Source organism: Sciurus vulgaris (genome assembly GCF_902686455.1).
Source record: "Sciurus vulgaris genome assembly, chromosome: 7".
NCBI classification, from domain to species: domain Eukaryota; kingdom Metazoa; phylum Chordata; class Mammalia; order Rodentia; family Sciuridae; genus Sciurus; species Sciurus vulgaris.
The window spans coordinates 74,882,104-74,901,746 of record NC_136467.1 but is presented as its reverse complement, the minus strand read 5'-3'; the positions used below and the strand labels follow the sequence as shown (position 1 = coordinate 74,901,746).

Below are 19,643 nucleotides of genomic sequence, written 5' to 3'. Positions count from 1 at the left end.
AAATAAAATACTTGGGAATCAATCTAACAAAAGAGGTGAAAGACCTCTACAATGAGAACTACAGAACACTGAAGAAAGAAACTAAAGAGAACCTTAGAAGATGGAAAGATCTCCCATGTTCTTGGATAGGCAGAATTAATATTGTCAAAATGGCCATACTACCAAAAGTGCTATACAGATTCAATGCAATTCCAATTAAAATCCCAATGATGTACCTTACAGAAATAGAGCAAGCAATTATGAAATTCATCTGGAAGAATAAGAAACCAAGAATAGCTAAAACAATTCCTAGCAGGAAGATGAAGCAGGGGGTATTGCAATACCAGAACTTCAACTATACTACAAAGCAATAGTAACAAAAACAGCATGGTATTGGTACCATAATAGACAGGTAGATCAATGGTACAGAATAGAGGACACGGACACAAACCCAAATAAATACAATTTTCTCATACTAGACAAAGGGGCCAAAAATATGCAATGGAGAAAAGATAGCCTCTTCAACAAATGGTGCTAGGAAAATTGGAAATCCATATGCAACAAAATGAAACTAAACCCCTATCTCTCATCCTGCAGAAAAATCAACTCACAATGGATCAAGGACCTCGAAATCAGACCAGAGACCTTGCATCTTATAGAAGAAAAAGTAGGTCCAAATCTTCACCTTATTGGCTTACGATCAGACTTCCTTAATAGGACTCCCATAGCACAAGAAATAAAAGCAAGAATCAATAACTGGGATAGAGTCAAACTAAAAAGCTTTCTCTCAGCAAAGGAAACTATCAGCAATGTGAAGAAAGAGCCTACAGAGTGGGAGAATATCTTTGCCAATCATACTTCAGATAGAGCACTAATTTCCAGAATACATAAAGAACTCAAAAAACTCTACACCAAGAATACAAATAACCCAATCAACAAATGGGCTAACGAAATGAACAGACACTTCACAGAAGATCTACAAGCAATCAACAAACATATGAAAAAATGTTCACCATCTCTAGTAATAAGAGAAATGCAAATCAAAACTACCCTAAGATTCCATCTCAACCCAATTAGAATAGCGATTATCCAGAATACAAGCAACAATAGGTGTTGGCGAGGATGTGGGGGAAAAGGCACACTCATACATTGCTGGTGGGGCTGCAAATTAGTGCAGCCACTCTGGAAAGCACTGTGGAGATTCCTTAGAAAACTTGAAATGGAACCACCATTTGATCCAGTTATCCCACGCCTTGGCCTATACCCAAAGGACTTAAAATCAGCATACTACAGAGATGCAGATACATCATTGTTCATAGCAGCTCAATTCACAATAGCCAGATTGTGGAACCAACTTAGATGCCCTTCAGTTGATGAATGAATAAAGAAACTGTGGTGTGGGTGTGTGTGTGTGTGTGTGTGTGTGTGTGTGTGTGTGTGTGTGTGTGTGTGTGTGTGAATGAATGGAATATATATATATATATATATATATATATATATATATTATGGCATTTGCAGGCAAATGGATGAAATTGGAGAATATCATGTTAAGTGAGATAAGTCAATCTCAAAAAACCAAAGGACAAATGATCTCACTGATAAGCGGATGATGACATATAATGTGGGGTTGGAAGGGGGACAAGAATGGAGGAAGGAGGGACTGTATAGAAGGAAAAGAGGGGTGGGAGGGATGGGGGAGAAAAAAATAACAGAATGAATCAAACACTATTACCCTATGTAAATGTATGATTACACAAATGGTATGCCTTTACTTCACATACAGAGAAACAGCATGTATCCCATGTGTTTACAATAAAAATAAATTTAAAAAAAAGAAAATGTATCTAAATAGGCAGATAGAATTGGACTTCAAGGGAAAAAAAGATTTCACATTTAATTAATAAAAAAATTTACTTTTAAAAAAATTCAGTAACAATAAAAATAAATCACCAACATTACCAAATATGTCTAGGTGAAAACATAAAGATGTATTTCCAAGTTACACCATAGAATTTCAATAATATTCAAAATTTGATGAGCCTATCACAAAAGTACATCTTACAAGTTAACCTTAAACCCCTTTTGAAATTTTCAAGCATCAAATAGCAACTTTTACTCTTATCTTTACATGTTTAACTAAAGACTTAAGCAATCTCCATCTGTCAATATAAACATTATTTTATGTTATGTTTCAGTATGCTAAACATCAGACAAATGTTTACTTAAGTAATTCAAAAGATTTCAACAGTACTTTTTTAAAAGATTCCAAAGCTCTCTTTTTTTTTCCTTCTACTATACCTCAAATTGAGTTATCTCAAATTGTTCTTGCTAACTTGATACTTTTGACTCTCTATACTGCATCATTTAAAAAGGTCAAGAGCTCACTCCTCATAAGGGAAAACAAAAAGTCTTTAAGTGATTAATATTTTGAAGTGTTTGTGAATTGCTCCACAATAATGAAAAGACTGATAAGAAATCACCAAAATAATTTTATAACAGTGCTGTGATAATTGTGATTCAGAAAATAGTGATTTAATTTAGAAAAGAATCACTGGATATACTTCAGTGCCTGGTACACAGGAAGGAAAAAATGAACAAATGCTCAATAAGGAAAGTGAAAGCAAGGAGTAGGGAAGTATCTCAAAGTTATTACACTTCTCAGACATAATATACTTTTATGTAAAAAGTTATCTATTGCTCCAAGTAGTAGCTGACCTCCTGAAATTGTATGCTACATTATATGCATGCATTTCTCAGATTTTCTTTAGGACCCTGACATATTTGCATAACATAGATTCCTTTAAAAAAAAAAAACAGAATATTTCACATATGAGATCTTTCTGTTCTCTCATCATAAGATTCGAGCTATACATCCACAGTCAGAATACTAGGTAACTGAAACACAGGATGTCCATTTTATTTTCTCTTCTAATGTTAATTTTCATAAGCAACTATATAGTTACCATTTTTCCCCTTGCAGATTATAAGCAATCTACAGAAAGATATATTAAAGCCGAAACTATTCTACTCCTCATATAAATTTCTCTCCTTGACTTAGTATGCACTTATTATTTTTGCTGGAACCAAACTTTATTCTGATGGTGACAAAATGATTCTCCCAGGACTCCGTCCATATTTACTAATATGCATTCTACTAAAGACAAAACCACTTCTTCTCATTTACAATCACTATGGACTCATGGATTCCTATTTTTGTAGATTTTTCTTTGTTTTCTCCTTCGGGCGGCCAGGGATTTGAACCATGGTTCCTTGCGCATGCTATGCGAGCGCTCTCCGAAAGGAGCTATTTCTTCAGCTCCATGGATTCCTATTTTTATCACAGTTTATAATTCATTAATGTCCTTTTGGTACACAAATTATCACAGATTTGACAAGGTAGCCCCTTCAAGTTCCTTCAAGTATGGGTTCCTTTAAGTTCTGTATCTTTTTGACATTCATTCTCTCTTTTTCTCTCTCCCCCCACCTCTCTTTTTAAAAGGGGTAAGAAGGTGTTCCATGTTTATCTTGCATCCGCCCTATCCAACCCTAAAAATAAGTCATTTCTCCCAGGACATCTGGTAAGTGAGGAATGGTATTAGACAATATTCTGGGTGACAGATATGCTCATTATTACTAGTGTATCTCTGTGTCTAGACCTTCTTAGTAAGGAGCTAAGAAACCTGTGTAAATGTGTATCACCCACCATATAAAAGAATCCACATATTTATATGTATTTGAATACATGCATATGTATGTGTGTATATATATATATAGAGAGAGAGAGAGAGAGTCAATAATTTAAATTTTTTTATCCATTCCACAGGGTTCTTCACTGTCTTCCTCCTCTCATATTTGTATCTTCTTTCTTCCTCACAGAAAAACCCTCATGCTCAACAATATCTCTACTCATTTTTTCAATCCTATCTCACTTCTAAAATAGTTTATAGTGTTTCCATACTTATAATACTTTAAATTAAAAAAAACAAAGCTAGTTAATTTGTTTTCAATTCTTCTCATCCCATCCCCTCAAGAGGCTCTATAAATATTGTGTTCCTAAATTACCTGGATTAGTTCCCCCATAACCTTCAATGTGAAGTAAAAATTAACTAGCATTTAATCTATGTAAAGTAACAAAAATCTCATAACAAAAACAAATGGTAAATTAAAGAATTGCAATTAAGGAAAATATGCATTGAGAACAAATAACACAAGTAAAAGATTCTCAATATAAAGAACAGTGTTTAAAATTAATAAACATGAAAATTTTTATAGATCCAAATGATGAAACAAAAAAGTATCAATTTCTCTTTAATAAATTAACAAATGAAAATATCAAAAGCAGAAAACTACGTTCTCCTTTTCTCCTACTAGTTATTCATAGGCACTTTGATTATGATATTGACTTTTAAAAAAATATTTTGTTTTAGTTACAGGTAGACACAATACCTTTATTCTACTTTTATCTGGTGCTGAGGATAGAACTCAGGGTCTCACGCATGCTAGGTGAGCACTCTACCACTAAGCCACAACCCCAGCCCAATATTGGCTTTTAGTAGGTGGCCTGGAAATAACTTTTCTGTAAGAAGTAGGGAGGCTGAAAGAAAAGGCTTAATAGGAATCAATAATACTTAAGAGATATCCGAGCTGCGGAACTAAAGTCAGTCACAGGCCTCCTTTCCTCTCCCAGGCCATACCAAAAATAAAACAGTCAAGAATATTCAGGGCTGGGGATATAGCTCAGTTGGTAGAATGATTACCTTGCAAGCATGAGGCCCTGGTTTCAATTCCCAGTACCACAAAAAAAAAAAAAAAAAAAAAAAGAATATTCATAGTAACCATTCAAAAACTGAAAGTCAAAGAGGCATTAGTCTTCAAAAATGCTTGGGTGATAAGAATATTTTCAAAGAATAAAGCAGTTACTTTAAGCTATTTCCTAAAAGATGAAAGTACCCATTGTTATACATAGAAATGTATATATGCTATATGCCAAACAGTCTTAAGTCAGAAGCATATTATGTATTAATATTGGTTATATTGAGTTTTTATCTTTAATTTCACTTCAAAATATTTTTTAAATGAAATAGAAATAAAAGGGTCAAGCTTCCATTTCAAAATAGAAGGGGGAAGAGCTCTTCCGAGCAAAGTAATAAAAGGCTTTTCACCCCACACAGTTCAGTTTACTAACTATATTCTTGCTGTCTTAATCCTTTTTTATATAAGAACACTTTTTCAACATTCTGAATATATTTACCATTATAATTTCTTTCTTTAAAATAATACATTCAAATAAGTCTGAAAAACAGAATTAATCACTATTTTTTAAGTAAATATAAGCAAGAGGAAAAAAATGTTCTAGTCAGCAGATTAAGAGAACTTTTTCAAGAGCAAGTAAAGCAGAGCCACTTAATCCATTCTACATATTCCACTGAGTTTCTATTAAGCTAGCATTTCTCATCTTCAAATGCACAGACCTTAACTGGCTAATAGACCTGAGCCCCTTTGAGCCAGATTCCCTTGCAGAAGTACCCTACAACACTATCACAAGGGTATACTATAAACTCGAGTTGGCAAACTACAGTTCTCCAAGCCTGAAACCAGCTATTGTAAATAAATTAAGTTTCATTATAACATAGTCATGTTCATTCATCCACATACTGCCTATGTTCAATTTTGCATTACAATGGCAAAAGGGAGTGGCTGAGACAGAGACTGTAATGAACCACAAACCCCAAAATATTTACTATTTAGCCTTTTAAAGGAAAAAAAAATGTGCTGACCCTTACTACAAATCTTCCAACTATTTTCCAAAGGACTGGCACCATTTGCTCGGATGACTATGCACTTGAAAAAAGGAATGCCAGACCACTTGGAAAATTACAAGATACTCACTTTAAAAAGACAATTAGTCAGGGACCTAAAATGCCCTCATGATCCATCAAGTAAACAGAGAACTTAGAATATCTGGGTGATAAATGTGTTTCTGGCTGAAAAATGAAATTCTGCCATTAGCAAAAATCATAGATGGAACTGGAATCATTATGTTAAGTGAAATAAGCCAGGCACAAAAAATCAAGTATTATGGGATCTCACTCATACTCAGAATACAAAAAAGATAATCTTAAAGAAGTTGAGAGTAGAAGACTGGTTACCAGATGAAAGGACAAAGAGATGATCCAGGGGACTACATTACAATTACATAGAAGTAAGAAATTCTGGTGTGCTACTGGCACAGCAGAGTGACTATAACTAGCAATAATATGTTTTTTGTTTTTGTTTTTTCAAAAACCTAGAGTGAAGATTTTGAATGGTTTCACCATAAAGAAATAGTAAATGAAGGGACAGAAGTTTGACCTGATTTAAACATTTAACAATGTAAACATGTATCATAATATCACATGGTATCCTTAAATAAGTATAATTTTTATGTTTTTATGTATCAGTTAGAAGTGAATTTAAATAAATTTAAAAAATAAATCTAAGTGGACTAGCATCTCCATAAATACAATCTTGGCTATTTTCATTACTGGATGTATAACTGGGAAGAAATACTAGGCAACTGGAAGAATTTCCACAGTGGCTGTCTGACCCATTGAGTAAGAGTCATTATTCTAGGAAAGACCAAATGAAAGCCCCTACAATTTGCCGTCCCCACCAGAAAAACAAACCAAAAGCAGTTATGCATCCCCAAGGGAGATACAGAGATAAGTGCCATCCTCAAAGACTTAGAATAATTATGAATTATCATAAATTTAATCAGGTTGTTATACCAACTGCAGCTGCTATTCCAGATGTGCTATCTTTAATGAAGCAAATAAACAAAGCCTCTGTGATTATACACAACCAAAAAACGACAAATGCTGTTATTTCTATACCAATCTGAAGTACTATCAGAAGATATCTGCCTTTGCCTGGCATGACCAACATTATATCTCACAGCCATAGTACATGGCTCTTCTGTTTTCTGCCATAGGATATTGTAAAGAGGCAGTAACCTTTTTAAAATTAATAAAAACAAATACATATTTAGTATTCATTATGAAATATGCAATAATCTTAAATGTTTTACATGTATTATTTTATAAAACTCCAACAAGAGGCAGGCACTACAGTTATCCACATTATAGAGTTCTAGAAATACACAAGCAATAGAAAGACTAAGTAACATTAATAAAGAGTGGCAGAGTTGGAATTGAAATGCAGGTGGTATAAATCCAGAGCCCCTTTGCTTAAGATCTACTACACTAGTGTGATGGATAGAAGAGCTATTTTGTCTGCATATTAATCCATTTGTCAATTGGCAGATATATGAGTTGCTTGCATCTTCTATTATAAATAATGTTGCTAAGAAGAATTATGGATTATCATTTCTCTTGGGTATGTATACCATGAAAGTAGAATTAATGGGTCATATGATAAGTCTCTAGCATTCTGAGGAACTACCAAACTGTTGGCCAAAGTGGCTGTACTAATTTACAATCTTAATATCAATATCTGAGGTTTTCTATTTCCCCACATTTCATCACCACCTGTTACTGTCTTTTTCAGAGACAACAGTCTCTTTTTAACAATTTATAATTGATGAAACAAATGAGCCCAAGATACATGCATTTTAAAAAGGAAAAATTAACAAAGTTTGGAATCAAAAAAGGAACAGCTCACATTGGAAGCTGGATTTATATGGTACACCAAGTAACAGGTAAAACTGTAGGAGTAACAAGAAAGGAAGATGGACTTCTAAATCCATTTCAATTAAAACAAAAATAATAGCAAACACTGAAATGTTTATCATGTGCCAGGATCTGTTCTTGATACTTTATATATTTAGTCCTCAGAAAAGTCATATGAGGCTGATTTCTATTTTACTGATGAAAAACCTGAGGCACCGAAACAGGTAATAAGAGATAGTCTTGTATAAAAAACTTCCCGAGAACTTTTCAAATCTTCACCAGCTTGCATGATTACTGATTTTCAGGTTCCACAGTTAACTGGCAACCCAGAATATCTCTACACCATACATTTGGTCAGGAAGAATAACCTTGAATTTACAAATAAATATTTATCCAACATTTGGATCAGAGGAACTATTTTGGAAACTGCCCCCAAAATCATTCATACATGTGTTTATAAATATGTGTTCTACCCATTCCTACCAATAGTAAAAAATTATCTATCCCTAGATTAAAATCAGCCAAGAGTGTAAAATACCTATTCAGGGGCCCCAGAAAATTATTCTCTAGCAATTTTTTTTGCCATTAAGTCTCAATGCCAAAATAAGTTCTAAACAGGATGTAAGGATGTAAAATATTAAATACCCTATTTTTGAAAAACTAACATCCATATGCCTAGTTAAACCCCTTTCTTACTTAGGATTCACCACATTGCACAGTATCCCTTCTTTGAGAATTTTTGCTCTCTTAAAAGACTATTTTAATCTTATGGAGTCTGGATTCCTATAAAAAAATAACATCCTTTCTTTAAAAAAAAAAAAAGTTTTCCACCTTTACTGAGGTATACATGACAAATAAATATTATTTAGAGTGCACAATGTGGTATTTTCATATCCCAATACATTGTGAAATGAGAAATATGACCACAATCAGGTTAATTTTCATACCTATCACCTCACATAGCTGCTATTTTTTATGTGTGTGAGTCTTAATACTTAAGATCTACCTTCTTAGCAAATTTCAAGTGTATAGTACAGCAATATTAACTATAGTTACCATGGTATACATTAGATCTCAAATTATTCATCCTGCATGACTGAAACATGAAACCCTTTGATCAACATCTCCCCATTTTCACCATACCCAGCCCCTGTCAAAGACCATTCTTCTCTCTAGTTCAATGAGTCTGACTTTTTAGATTCCACATACAGTATCTGTCTTTCTGTGTTTATTTCATTTAGCACATTTTCCTCCAGGGTTATACATATTATTGCAAATGGCAGGATTTTCTTCCTTTTAAATACTGAATAATATTCTATTTTGCATAGTAAGTTACAGTTTTCTTTATTCATTCATCTATTGAGGAATATTTTGCTTTGTTCCGCATTTTAGCTGCAATAAACATGGGTATACAACTCTCTCTTCAAATTATTCAGGCTGTTCCTTTGGACACACCAAGTTATGATATTGCTGGACGATCTGGTTATTTTATTTTACTTGTAAGACCTCAATACCATTTTCCATAGTGACTATGCCATTTCACACTCCCACCAATAGTGCACAGGAGTTAGGGGTTCCCTGTTCTCCACATCTTCTCTTACACTTGTTATCTCTTGTTTTGAGAATACCTATTCTAATGTATATCCTATCTACAAAAGGCACATCTGTTTTAGATTTGACAGGTAGAATGAATGTCATGGCATACATTGGTAAATTTTAATCTCTTTGCTACTGTTATCATATTTACATTTTTATGATTTCTCCTTTTGTTTAAGCAGTTCTTATTTTGTATTTATTTAAATGTCTTAAAAATGTGTAGAACAAAGTGAAATAAAACAATTTGAAAATATAATAAACATATTCGCATTAAAGCATCTTTTATTCTAAAACAGCAACCAATAAAATCATAAAGGAAGCACTCTAATAAATGAAAAACTTAAAACCTAATGAACATCATAAAAAACTTATTGTCAACATGAAAACCTTACCCTAATGAAGTATGAATAAATGTTTGCTGTGCACATGCAAATATGAAGTAGTATCCTTCAAAGTAAAAAATACTTATTTTCAATAAGTCTCATCGTAATCCCTTCGATTATATCTTACACTTATAATTCATTTGGTAAGATTAACTTTATTTTAATATTGCTGATAGCTATTTAAAATTTTAAAAAATTTTAAGGCTAAAAGTAAAATTTAAAGGTTGCTACAAAATGTTAGTCTCTGTAGGTCAAAAGAACAAGTAATTTGTGGAAATAAGAGAGATGTATACGTAAAGTATAAAATATTTCACATTCTTTTTTAACATATTGCAAAATACCCTAGAAATAGTGAAGTCTTAGAATATTATTTAATGTAAAAATCACAGATGGGGGAAAGCATTGGTGAGTGGGACACTTACCCTTCTCCTCCCATTCTTGTTATCTTTAGGCGAAAATCTACAGAATTCAGACTGGGAGGTTTCCATTTCAAAATATCATCACATCGACCAGGCTTATATTTCTAAAGTGAATTAAAATGATGGTCATAATTAGTAAGAAGCTAAAAAATTAAAGATTCAATTTATTAAATTCAACATTACTTTTACTAATAAGCAAAATTATTTCTTTTCTGAACATAATTTTTTTAATCTTCTACAAACATATGAGACTAAATATATCCCTCCTAACTGATGGCCTTTCTCCTTTTCCTATCAAGGACACAGACCCTTGTTTATGAAAGCCCAAAAAAATAAAACCAGTTATTTAATCTAATCTTTCTATGCCTTAAAAGAAAGCTTGACGATTTTTTCAAAAACCTATCTTTTTCCTTATTCATATTTCCTGAAGGACAAATTACAATGAGCAAAATTAGGCAATGAAATTTAACAAATAGATACAGTCATATAACTATCACTACAATCATAATACGAAACATTCCAATGACCCAACAGTTTCATCCTGACATTTGCAATCAATTCTCTCTCCTTAATTTTGGTAACAATGAACAGCTATCTATCACTAAAGTTGTGTAGCTCCTCAGGAATACATAACAACAACATAAGATTTTTGAGGTATAGTTATGCTGGTTATATATTAGTAGTTTGTTCCTTTTTATTTGAGTAAGATTCCTTTGTAATACATATAACACCAATGGCTTATGCATTTACAAGTTGATGGATATCTGGGTTGTTTACAGGTTTTGTCTATCATAAATGATGCTGCTCATCATTTATATACACATTTTCTTAACTCCTAGATAAACACACTGAAGAATGGAATGACAGTGTCATACACTAAATGTATATTTAACTTTGTACAAAATCATCAAACTGTTTTCCATCAAGGATGTAATATTTCCCATTCCCACCAGCAATGTATTTGGTTGACCTATTCCACATCTACCCTAGGACTAGGCATTGTCAGTCTTTTCAATTTTAACCATTTGCATAATTTGCATTACTCTAACAACAAAAGATGTTGAAGATCTTTTCATTTGCTTAGTTGCTATCTGGATACCCTTTGGTGAAGTGTTCAAATCTTTTATTCCTGTTTTTATTAAGTAGTTTGTTTCATAATTGACTTACAAGAATAGTTGTTTATATATTTGGACAAATAACCTTTGTTTCATATATGTATCACAAATATTTTCTAACCAGTCTTTGGACTCCCTTTTCATTTTCTTAACAATTTCTTTTGAAGAGCAAAGTATTGTTTTTTATTTTAGAGAGGTCAAAATTACTCATTTTTAAATTATATAATTTGCATTTTTGTGTCCTGTTTAAGGAAACTGTTTCTAATCTAAAGTCACTAGATTTTTACTACGTTTTTTTCTACTGTGTTTTCTTAGAGAACTTTCATAGTTTTCATAGCTCTTATTGTTAGGTCAATGATTCATTTCAAGTTTACTTATTTATATGGTGTAATGTAAAGGCTTAGGTTCACTGGCAGATATTAAATTAACCCAGCACCATTTGTTGCAAAAACTGTCTTTTCCAAATTGAATTGCCTTGGCATCTTTGACAAAAATCAGTTGTTAGAAATATATTTCTGTCCTCACTAATGACATTGACACATATGCCTTTCTTTCTGTTAACAGCACGGTCTCAACTTGTAAATTCTGAAAGCAGGTTGTGTAAGTCCTCAAAACTTTTTTCTTCTTCTTCAAAACACTTTTAGCTAATGTGACATTTGTATTTCCACCTAAATTTTTAAAAAAGCTTGTCAATTTGTATGAAAAACAAGCCTACTGGGAATTTAATCAAAATTGTACTAAATCAATAGATTAGGGAAGAAATGGCATCTTAACATGAATCTTACGATTAATAAATACTAAAAATTCCTGCACTTATTTATATCTCTTTAAATGAGCCTCAGCAATGTTGTTAGACAGTTTTATTAAATACATTTCTAAGAATATTTTTGGTGATATTATCCATGCAAAAACTCAGCTTTGTTCCTATATACCAGCAATAAAAATCCAAAAAGAAAATTAAGAAATTAAGAAAATTGACAATAGCTTCTATAAGAACAAAATACCCAGGGGCATATTTAACTTAGAAAATGAATGATCCATATAGCGAAAACTATAAAACATTGATGAGAAGTTAAAGAAGAACTACAAATGAAAAGAAACCACATGTTCATGGATAAGACTGAATATTGCTAAGATGTCAGTACTATTTAGAGCAATCTACAGGAGAATCAATGCAATTCCCATCCAAATTCCAACATTTTTTATAGGAATGAAAAGGCCAAACTTCAAACTCATGGAATTTCGAGGTATCCTGAAAAGCTGAAATCATCTTTTAAAAAGATCAAAAATAGTCTCACTTTCTACTTCCAAAACTTATTCCAAAGCTACAGTAATCAAAGCAATGCCTAACTGGCCTAAGGACAGACACAAAGACCAATGAAAATAAACCTATACATTCATAGACAAATAATGTTTTACAAGGGCACCAAGTCCATTCAATGAGGGAAGAATGCTCTCTTCAAGAAACAATGCTGGAACAATGGGATTTTCACATGCAAAACAATGAAGATAGACTCCCCACTTCACACTAAAAATTAACTAAAAATGGATCAAAAACCTAAATATAACAGCACACTAAAGTCTTAAAGGAAAACACAGGGGTAAATCTTCCTGACCTTGGATTTAGGAATGGATTTAAACTGGGCATCAAAAGTACAGACAACAAAAGAAAAAAATAGATAAAACAGACTTCGTCAAAATTTAAAACCTTTAACATACCGCAAGTGGTGCATACCTGTAAATCCTAGCTACTCAGGAGGGTAAGACAGGAACATTTTAAGATGGAGTCCAGTCTAGGCAACTTAATAAGACCCTTTCTCGGCAAAAAGTTTTAAAAGGTCTGGGGATGTACCACAGTTGTAGAGTGTTTGCCCAACATGCACAAAGTCCTTAGTTCAATCACCAGTACCAAAAAAAGTTAAAAACTTTGTGCATCACAGGACACTACCAAGACAGTGAAAAGATAATCTACATGATGGGAGAAAATGTTTGCAAATTATATATTTGATAAGGATTTAATATCCAGAATAAAGAACTTCTATAATTTAACAACAAAAAGACCAACAACCCAATTTTAAAATAGTCAAAACATTTCTCCATAGAGATATACAAATGAAAAAAAAAAAAAAAGCTGAACCCTACAGTTAGTCATTTTAAAAAAAGCAAGTCAAAACTAAAATGAGATGACATTTCACACATCTATAAGGATGGCTAAAATCAAAAACACAGAAAATAACAAGTAATGGTGAGGATGTAAAGAAATCCCAATCTGTATACATTGTCGGAAGAAATGCAGAATGGTGCAGCCACCATGGACAGCAGCTTGACAATTCCTAAAATACGAGATATAGAATCACCATCTGACACTGCAATGCCCTATGACACTGCAGTTCCACTCCTACCTGCACACTCCGACAAATTGAAAAGTTTATGTCAATGTTCACTGCAGCATTATTCACAAAAATCAAAAGGTGGAAATAACCAGTTTCTATCAACAGAAAGAAGAAACAAAGGGAATATATACATACAATGAACTATTATTACTCAGCCATAAAACAGAATGAAGTTCTGACACATGCTACAAAATGGATGAACCTCAAAAGCAGTATGTTAAATGAAATAAGTCAAACACAAAATAATATTGTACTATTCCACTTCTATAAAATATCTAGACTAGGCAAAATCATAGTAACAGAAAATGGATTAGAGGCCACCAGGGGTAGAGGTGAGGATAAGGGAAGTCACAGCTTAATGGTTACAGAATTCCTGTATATTGTGATTAAGAGTTTTGGAAATACAGAGTGGAGATAGTTTTATATCACAGTCAGGTAGTTAAATAGACTACTGGGAAAAAAATGTTTTCTTAAAAAAATACATGTGAACATTTACTGTGCTCTTATTATTGATTTCTTATATATAAATGTAAACATGAATAAATCACAGTAATAATATATTCATATATTCAGTTTATGGTTAACCCACTGGAATGCATTTATTCAACACAATCAAAACTTATTTGAATGGACTTTATTATAAATATTAAGGTATACAACATGATATTTTGATATAGTGAAACAATTACACACAAATTAACACATCCATTTCTTCACATTATTAGCATCTCTATGTGCATAAAAGAGTATGTAAAATCTATTTTCTCAGCAAATTTCCAGTACATAACATAATATTATTAACTATAGATGTTTTGCTGTACATTAGATCTTCAGGCTTATTCATCTTATATAATTGCAACTTTGTGCTCTTTGATCAGTCTCTCATATCTGACCCATGATAACAACTGTTCTACACTGTTTCTATGTAATTGACTTTTGAAGATTCCACACAGAAATAAGGTCATACAGTATTTTGTTTTTTATGCTGGGCTTATTTTACATAGCAAAATGGCCTCAGGTTCTATCCAAGTTGTCATAAATGGCAGAGTTTCCTTTTTTTAAACCTGAATAATATTCCATTTCATGTATATACCACAATTTATCCATTCATCCACTAAAGGACCTTGAGGTGGCTTCTATATCTTGGTTATTGTACATAATGCTACTGTAGACCCAGTAGTACATATATGTCTATAAAGGTGTTGATTTTCATTTCTTTTGATGCATCCCCAGAAGTGGCAAACAGCAGCTCTATTTTTAATTTTTTACAAAGTATACACATTGCTTCCCATCATGGGTATAACAATTTACATTCTCACTAACAGTGTTCAAGGGCGCCCTTTTCTCCATATCTTTACCAATACTTGTTATCTCCTGTCTTTGTGATAATAGTCCATAAAATATGCATGAAATGATACTACATTCTGGCTTTGATTTGCATTTGCCTATTGCCCAGTTTAATGTCTTCTTTGGGAAAAAGACTATTCAGGTCCTTTTTCATTTCTTAAAATTAATTATTTGGGGGATGTTGTTTGTTTAGTTGGTTGTTTGCTATTGAGTTCCTAATAGTGTACAGTTGATAATAACCCCTAACCAGATATATAGTTTGAAAATATTTTCTCCCAATGATAGGCAGCCTTTTCATTATGTTGTTTCCTTTGCTGTGCAGAAGCTTTGTGGTTTGAAGTAAGCCCACCAACCTATTTTTTATTTTTGTTATTTGAACTTTGTCATTTGGTATTAAAAAATCATTGCCAAGACTAAAAAGTCAAAATGCTTTCCCCTGTTTGCTACCAGCTTTACAGTTCAAGGTCTTAACATTTCGATCTTTATCTTTAGTTGATTTTTAATATGGTATAAGAGTTCAATTTCATTTTTGTATGTGGTATTCAATTTTCCCACTGCCATTTATTGAAGAAATTACTTTTTCTCCAGTGTATTATTGGTGATCTTGTCAAAAATTAAGTTGACTTGGAGCTGGAAGTGTAGCTCAATGGTAGAACAAGACGCACTTATTTTAAGAAGCCTAGGTTCAATCCCAGTAAAAACAAAAAGAAAAACTCAGTTGACCATAGATGTTTAGGTTTATTTCTGGACTCTCTATTCTGGGCCATTGTTCTATGTGTTTATTTTTACATCAGCACCACACTGTTTTGATTAACAGAGATTGATAAAACAACTTAAAATCAGAAAGTGTGATGCCTCCAAATTGTTATTCTTTCTCAAAGCTGCCTTGGCTGATATTCAGGGCCTTTTATGGTTTTAGATAAATTATACAAATTTTTTTCTAGTTCTACAATTCTAGCTCTATGGAAAATGCAATTAGTATTTTGATTAGGATAATGTAAATCTGTATATAGATCTGGGTAGTATGAAAAACATGAAATAAATTGAAAAAAAAAACAAAAGTAGAAAAATGCAGATATACTAAAGGAAAAGCAAGTATGTCAATTCAAAAAGGACATTATGGAGTTAGGAGCATATTATGAAAAAGATAGGAAGAAAAAGCTGCTGAGTATCCTCATTAATATTATTTTTAAATGTGAAAATCAAATTGCTTTTCTGAAATCTAACTGATTTTTATAAATTTGAGAAAAACTGCAAAACCCTAGTCATAGGATCACTAATTTCAAAGAGAAGTCTACATGACAATTTAATATAACTTAAGTTTTGCTATACCTTTTATTTGCAGCATATTTAAGAACATCTATTATGTTCTCCCAGGTCTTATGTTTAAACATGAATGAATATAAAATAAGATATAATTTTTCAGCAGAAATTTTTTCCATGTATTTATCATAAAAGATTCATTAGGTAACATATATACTTCTAGATGATCACAAATAAATTCCTCTAGATGTCCTTTAAATATAAATATTATAAAATGTGAACTCTGAAAAAAAAAAACTCTCAATCCATTAATGAAAAAAAATCTGATAAAAATTAAATCATTTTCCTAATAAACCATGTTTAACAGAAATATTACAAACCTTTTAGTAAAGTAGCTCAGTATGGTAATAAGGGTTCAACCAGAGTACAGGAGAAAGAAGTATCAGTAAAGTAAAATGGACTGAAAAAGAAATACTGATTCTATGTACTTTGAAAAAGGTTATGTCCATCCCTTTCCTACCCACTTAGCCTCTGAGACAAAAATATCATACATGTAGACAAATCATCATTTACTTTTGTTCCTTCTTTATTTATATGTGACTATGAGTATAGGATACTTAGAAAATAACAATCCAAGTTATTAAATTTAGTAACGTTTAATGATTATACAGTTTAAAATTATCTCATAACAGGCAATGTTATCATTTAAATGTGTCCCCCCCCAAAAAAAAAATTCATGTGTTATAAACCTCATTTCCAAATTTATAACTATTTGAAGGTGGTCCTTTAGGAGATAATTAAGATTAGATGAGATCATCACAGTGGGGCCCCTATAATGGCATTAGTGGCTTTAAATAAGAACACACACTGGCTCTGTTTCACCATACAATGTCCTCTGTCATGTTATAATACAACAAGAAAGACTTCACCAGATGCTGGTACCATGCTAACAGACTTCTAGAACTAAAGTCAAATTAGCACCTATTACATATAAACTACCTGGTCTCAGCTATTTTGTTAGGGTAACAGAAAACTGCTAAGTCAAGTACCTAACAGAAAATTCTAAAAGTATTTTAATACATAATTTTATTTGTATAATAAATATCAAATATCATTCACATTCTCCCCTTTAGAAATCAAGACTCTTCTCTAATGAAATTTCAGAACTATTTTATGTGAATAAATGAATGTATGATAAAAAAATTTAGGAAATGATATCTTTTAAGTACTGTAGTTTCCAATTTTTAAATGTAGATTCAACAAGAACACAGATTCCATGGATAAAATTATTGAAATACCTATTAGAATGTAACTTCTACTTCAGTAAAAAACATCGACTTGTATCATATCAACAATATAAAATGTGAGTGAAAGCTCAATCAGTACCTTGTAAAGAATAAAACAACAAGAGTCTAGAGTCTGGGAATGTAGCTCAATGGCAGAGCTTTCACCTAGCATGTGCAAGGCCCTAGTGAAAGAAGAAAGGAAGGGAGGGATGGAGGGAGGGGAGTGGGAGAAGAGCGAGGGGGAAAGAGGGGAGAAAGAGTTGAAGAGGGGGGGAGAGAAAGACAGGGAGAGAGAGATAGGGATGGGCGGGGTAAAGAGAAAGAGAAAGAAAGAATGAAAGAAAGAAATTAACAGAATTTTAAGACTTGCTATAAAATATCTGCCTCAGATATATTTAAATATATTTATTTTAAAATAGAATATCTCAAATGATGAAATAACTTAAGCAATATTCATGAAACAGTGTATCAATCACTATCAAAAGAACCATATTTATGATCTGCAAATAAGGGGGAAAACATTATATAATACAGATTTAAGCCTTTTAAAAACAAATATTCATGATCTATCACTTGAAATATAGAATCTTGCTGAACTATAAACAAGAATAAACAAGGGGTTGGGGTTATGGCTCAGTGGTAAGAGCACTTACCTAGCATGTGTGAGGCACTGGGTTCAATTCTCAGCACCTCATACAAATAAATGAATAAAATAACGTTTCATCAACATTTAAAAAATATTTTAAAAAGAACAATAAAAAAGAACACAAAACATCCTTTCAAACTATATATTCTAGTATTTAATTAGGTATTAGTGCATTTTAATTTCACTAAATTTGCCTACGTGGATCTAGATTAAAATAATTATCAAAACTGTATTTAACTGATAAATGCAATACTTAGTTCTGTAGAAATAAATCTAATTTTATCCAGTGAGCTATTAAATACAACTAGGAGTAGATTTGTGTCTGAATGCAATTTTCAATGTGACCTAGGATATTCCATTACCACCTTAATGAAACAATGCAGTGAATGTAAATATCAGGCAACAAAGTAATGTTAACACAGTATTTAGCAAATATGTGCTGACTCTGGCTTTCATGCAGATGGCCATATGCCAAGGAAATTCTCTAAAACTACAGAAGACAGAAAACTCACTGAAAGTTTAAGTGTTGTATTCCTTGTATAAAGCGGTGGCTCTCAATAAGGGGTGATTTTGCCCCAAGAGGATATTTGGCAATAGCCTGTCATTTTTGGTTAATGCTGGAAAGGGAAGGAGGTGCTACTGCCATCTAGTGGGTAGAGGCTGGGGATGCTGTTAAATAGCCTACAATGCACAGGACAACTAGCTATAACAAAGAATGATCCAGCTCAAAATATCCATTGTGTCAGGGTTGAGAAACCTTGATGTAAACAAATCTAGTGGTAATAAACAGAAAACAGGGTGAGATATTAGTCCTTCTGTGCTTCTATCAACTTAATAATTTTAAGCAAGTTCAAAGTGTGAGCTTCATCTATCTCATTTGTAAAAATATAGTAACAGCACTTTGCTTGCCTGAAACAAAATTTCTAGACTACAGGTATCTAAAATGGCTTGCAGCTGTTGGAATTATTCAATAAGTTCCAACTAGAAAAATGTGAGCAGTAATGATATCAGAATATACATTACAGGTTCTTCACTGAAATTAGAAACATACAATACCTTCCTCATGAGGCTCACATTAGAGCAAAGAAAGATCCCTGTCCTCACTATATTAGTTTAATTACTTATTGTTCTAGCAATTCATTTGAAAAAAACCCTAAAGAAATTTTTGATGGTAGTGCTACCAGAGACAGCAAAACAATGGAATCACTTTTTAATAATACACATTCTTCATACATTAAATTCTCCCCCTTTATTTTACTGGTACTCACTGTATGTAATAATACACTCTCTTGTAAGACTCCACATATATCCAAAATGAAAACTACTACCAAATCATCATTTCTGGTTCCAGTTTTTCTCTCAAGGAAATCTAGATTCTCATTTTCAAACATAAAAGTATGTTGATCAAAGACTTCCTTCATTAACATCTTGATGGTAGCCTGAAGTTTCAATTCTACAACTGAATCATTTTATATTTTTAAACAAAAAAACTAGTTCCTCTCCATTCTAATTTTCATTTCTGATTATTATGAATCTCCCCAAACAGGCA

At 32.3% G+C, this 19,643-nt stretch overlaps 1 protein-coding gene across 2 annotated transcripts in view; it reads right to left on the bottom strand.

Annotated features, from left to right (window-relative positions):
- RNGTT (RNA guanylyltransferase and 5'-phosphatase) overlaps positions 1-19,643 on the bottom strand; it is a 344,105-nt gene that overhangs the window by 134,008 nt on the left and 190,454 nt on the right. For both annotated transcript variants that reach the window (XM_079146976.1, XM_079146977.1), the window contains exon 13: positions 10,048-10,148. In XM_079146976.1, the coding sequence (XP_079003102.1) occupies positions 10,048-10,148 (101 nt within the window). The remainder of the gene's footprint in view (positions 1-10,047; positions 10,149-19,643) is intronic.